The 3,566-nt window shown below is 34.3% G+C and overlaps 1 protein-coding gene across 1 annotated transcript; it reads left to right on the forward strand.

Moving 5' to 3' along the window:
- The first annotated feature begins 1,010 nt into the window (after positions 1-1,010).
- LOC133254423 (small nuclear ribonucleoprotein G-like) lies at positions 1,011-1,251 on the forward strand. The gene has a single exon (XM_061428681.1). It carries the CDS (start codon positions 1,011-1,013, stop codon positions 1,239-1,241), a length of 231 nt encoding a protein of 76 aa, XP_061284665.1. The 3' UTR covers positions 1,242-1,251.
- Positions 1,252-3,566: the final 2,315 nt, after the last annotated feature.

Consider the following 3,566-nt stretch of genomic DNA (forward strand, 5'->3'; position numbering starts at 1 on the left):
AAGGCTTAATCATAATAATAGCACAAAAATAAATATTCAAATTTAACTTAATAAATGCAGAAAATAAATGGGAAAATACTACAATATCTTTTGAAAATCATTCAAGAAAAGTTGAAGTAGTACTGAGGAAAAAAGACATTTGGGATGACTTACTAATCAACTAGAAACATTAAGATTTCTACCTCATAATTTACACCAAGTGTATTTTAGCTGAACTAAAGATGAATACAAAAAGTAAGATTATAAAACTAGAATGAAAGATTGTGAAGGATTGGCCAGTACTTTTAATCTAGTGTGACTATGGACTTGTAAGTTTGACTTCAAAGGCAGATTCCTCCAAAGAAAAAAAATTGGTAGGTTTCATCATATGAACTTTAAAACTGTCATCTGTCATCTTCAATGGAAAAGACATAATGATCAAAAGGTGAGACCTCTCTTTCCCTTGCATGGATGCATATCAGAATCTTTGTGTGTATGAATTCTAAAGTGAATCTGTGTAAAATTTTTTAACTGTCATACACTGAGTGTTTAGTATGTGCTAGGCAATGATCATATGAAGTGTACATCTTTATTTTCATTTCACAGATGAAATTTAGAGAAGTTATCAAGACCAAGTAACTTGATTAGCAGCTATCATACTCTGAATACTGTTCTAAGTACCTTATAAGGAGTCTCATTTAATTCTCACAATTACTCTATGAGGTAAGAACTACTATTATGCTAATATTCAGGTAGGAACTCTCAGGCTCATAGAGGTTAAATAATTTGACCTGTTTGTAAGAGGCAGCCTGCAGCTGACCTCAGTCTGCCTTCATGCACCCTTCCCCCACCAGCCAGAACTCAGAAATATTAGTTACATTATATAAATTTTATTGAAATTCTCAAATAATCTTAGGTAGAAATGAGATGTTCATGTTTTTTCAGAAGCAGATATTTGTTTGAAAATATTGAGAAGCAGTGATTTAAAACTTTTATTCAAGAGGCTTCTTTGAGCTCGCAGAGTAGACATCATGAGCAAAGCACACCCTCCCAAGTTGAAGAAATTTATGGACAAGAAGGTATCATTGAAATTAAATGGTGGAAGACATGTCCAAGGAATATTGCAGGGATTTGATCCCTTTATGAATCTTGTGATAGATGAATGTGTGGAGATGGCAACTAGTGGGCAACAGAACAATATTGGAATGGTGGTAATACGAGGAAATAGTATCATCATGTTAGAAGCCTTGGAACAAGTATGAACAATGGCTGTGTTCAGAGAAATCGACTGCTTCCACGTGTCCCCTCTCCACATTTTACCAACAGAAAAATTGGGTTGTGTATATTTTCTTACTGAACTTTTTTGTTAAATAAACTTTTGTAATAGCCAAAAAAACCACAAAACTTTCATTCAACAGTTACCAATTAACAATGTAACATTAAAATTAGAAAAAAAATTTTTGTAACATTTTTAATAAGTATTTATTAAATGCCTACTGTGTATGAGACACAATTTTAGGTATTAAATATCTAAAGAAGGAACAGATAGGCTTCTACCATTATGGAATTTACATTCTAAAAATAGGGTTAATAGCCTTACAAATTGTTAAAGGAAAACTAATCAACAGCCCAATATATAAAAGAACAAGTACACAAATGGTCAAGAATGAAATGAATTCTTAGGAATATATGCTCACACTCTTATTAGTAATGAAATAAATGAAATTTAAAGAATAAGGTATTACTTTTGATCTATCAGAAGAGAAAAGATTTATAAGAATAATTACAAGTAGTCTTGGGATTGGTGTGTAGGAACATAAACAACCCAGAAATTGATGTAAAGCTGTGGGAATTGACTCAAAAAAAGTTCCACCTCAGCAACCAACGATAAGGAATATAATAAAATGGAGTTTACATGTAATGGAACATTATTCCTTCATTAAACCTAATGATAAGGTCTTTACCAAAGGGAAAAATTGTTAGGAAGTAAAGAATATCATTAGGTGAAGAAGAGATTACAGAGAAAAAATATTTGAAATGACCTCATTTTTAATGAAAATCATTGGCTCTGTATCCTGTTGCAATATTAGAAGATTTTTTTAATTTGCATATCTAGGTTTTAAAAATATTGTTTAATTTCTATATGTCTTAGGTTGCACCTATACTACACTGCTGCTGCTGCTGCTAAGTCGCTTCAGTCGTGTCCGACTCTGTGTAACCCTATAGACAGCAGCCCACCAGGCTCCCCCAACCCTGGGATTCTCCAGGCAAGAACACTGGAGTAGGTTAACCTGCATAAATCCAGTCAGTTCAGGAGAAAAGTCAGATTCTACTCAACTATTGGGATTGTAGAGGCAAAAGCTGGAACCCCATTGCCCCTGCTCTATTCTGCCTCTGTTTGTTGACTAAATTTTGCCACAACTCTTCTGTGCAAACAGATAAAATATACTGGAGTTAGAGGGTATGTATCAAACTTCTAGAAAAATAAGGCAAATCACAATTATTTAGCATTAATACTCTAAAAATAAAGTATTGCTATCAACGTCTCAAATAGACATTAAAGATCCAGAAACTGACTCATGCTTGGCAAGTCGAAGCTCTTATTTGCCCCTAGAACTTGGACCATGTCTTTATATCTCATTAGGCAAGCCAAATATGGCATCAGGGAACAGCTAATTCCCTCTGCTCTCCTAGGTCACTGCTGATATTAAATGACCCTTTCATCACTACCCAGGTGCTAAGGAACTAAGTGAAGCAACTACAACCTTGTTTACATTGGGAATGAGATAATTTGATAAGCTCAGGACTTGCCTAATTGGGGCTACTAGTCTAAATGTTTATTCAACTGGCAAATCAATTTGTGTTTTCCCCCTAGTAAGCTGATTTTTTTAAGCCCAAGCAGAACTGCCAATGGTATTAGTATTACATAGATAGTCTCAAGTGTTTTATTAACAAATGGTCCTTTGACCCTAAAAAAGAGCATTTCTATTGGAGAAATGATGATGTCACCTATGTGCAATTTTGCTGGAGACTGCCATCTAATTTAAGCAGGGCACTGAGTTTGTGAGGGGTACAATCTTTAATTATAGAAATGGAGGGCTTACCTATCAGGAAAGGGTAGATTTTTCTTTCATATGATCTAATTCTGCAAAAACAGCTACAGCTGAAGACTCTTGTGTTCTGGACCTAACTTGCTATTGAGTAGCTAAATTCTCAAAACAGCCAAATTCAAGTTTAAATTAATCCAGTAAATTATTATCTAAAGTTTTTACTTAAATAATGTTTTACAAAACCTTTATGTAGTTCTCATCTGAGACAATTCACAAAACAACTTCTTGCAGCTCAGAAAGGTTAAGTACCTTCCCTGTGACACACAAATATCAGGCAGTGAGTTTCAATTCAAATCAAGAACTTTTGAGGCTCTGTTGATATTTTCAGTATAGTTGGTCATCTTTCCACGTCATATGTTCTCTTTGGGTTAGCTTTGACCTGAGTACAGCCTTGGAGTAAAATGATTCATAAATCTTCCATGCCCATCACAACTCTAGGCATTAGGGCAAAGAGCATGAATGACAAATAGCTGACAT

Source organism: Bos javanicus, chromosome 9, assembly GCF_032452875.1.
Source record: "Bos javanicus breed banteng chromosome 9, ARS-OSU_banteng_1.0, whole genome shotgun sequence".
Classification (NCBI taxonomy): domain Eukaryota; kingdom Metazoa; phylum Chordata; class Mammalia; order Artiodactyla; family Bovidae; genus Bos; species Bos javanicus.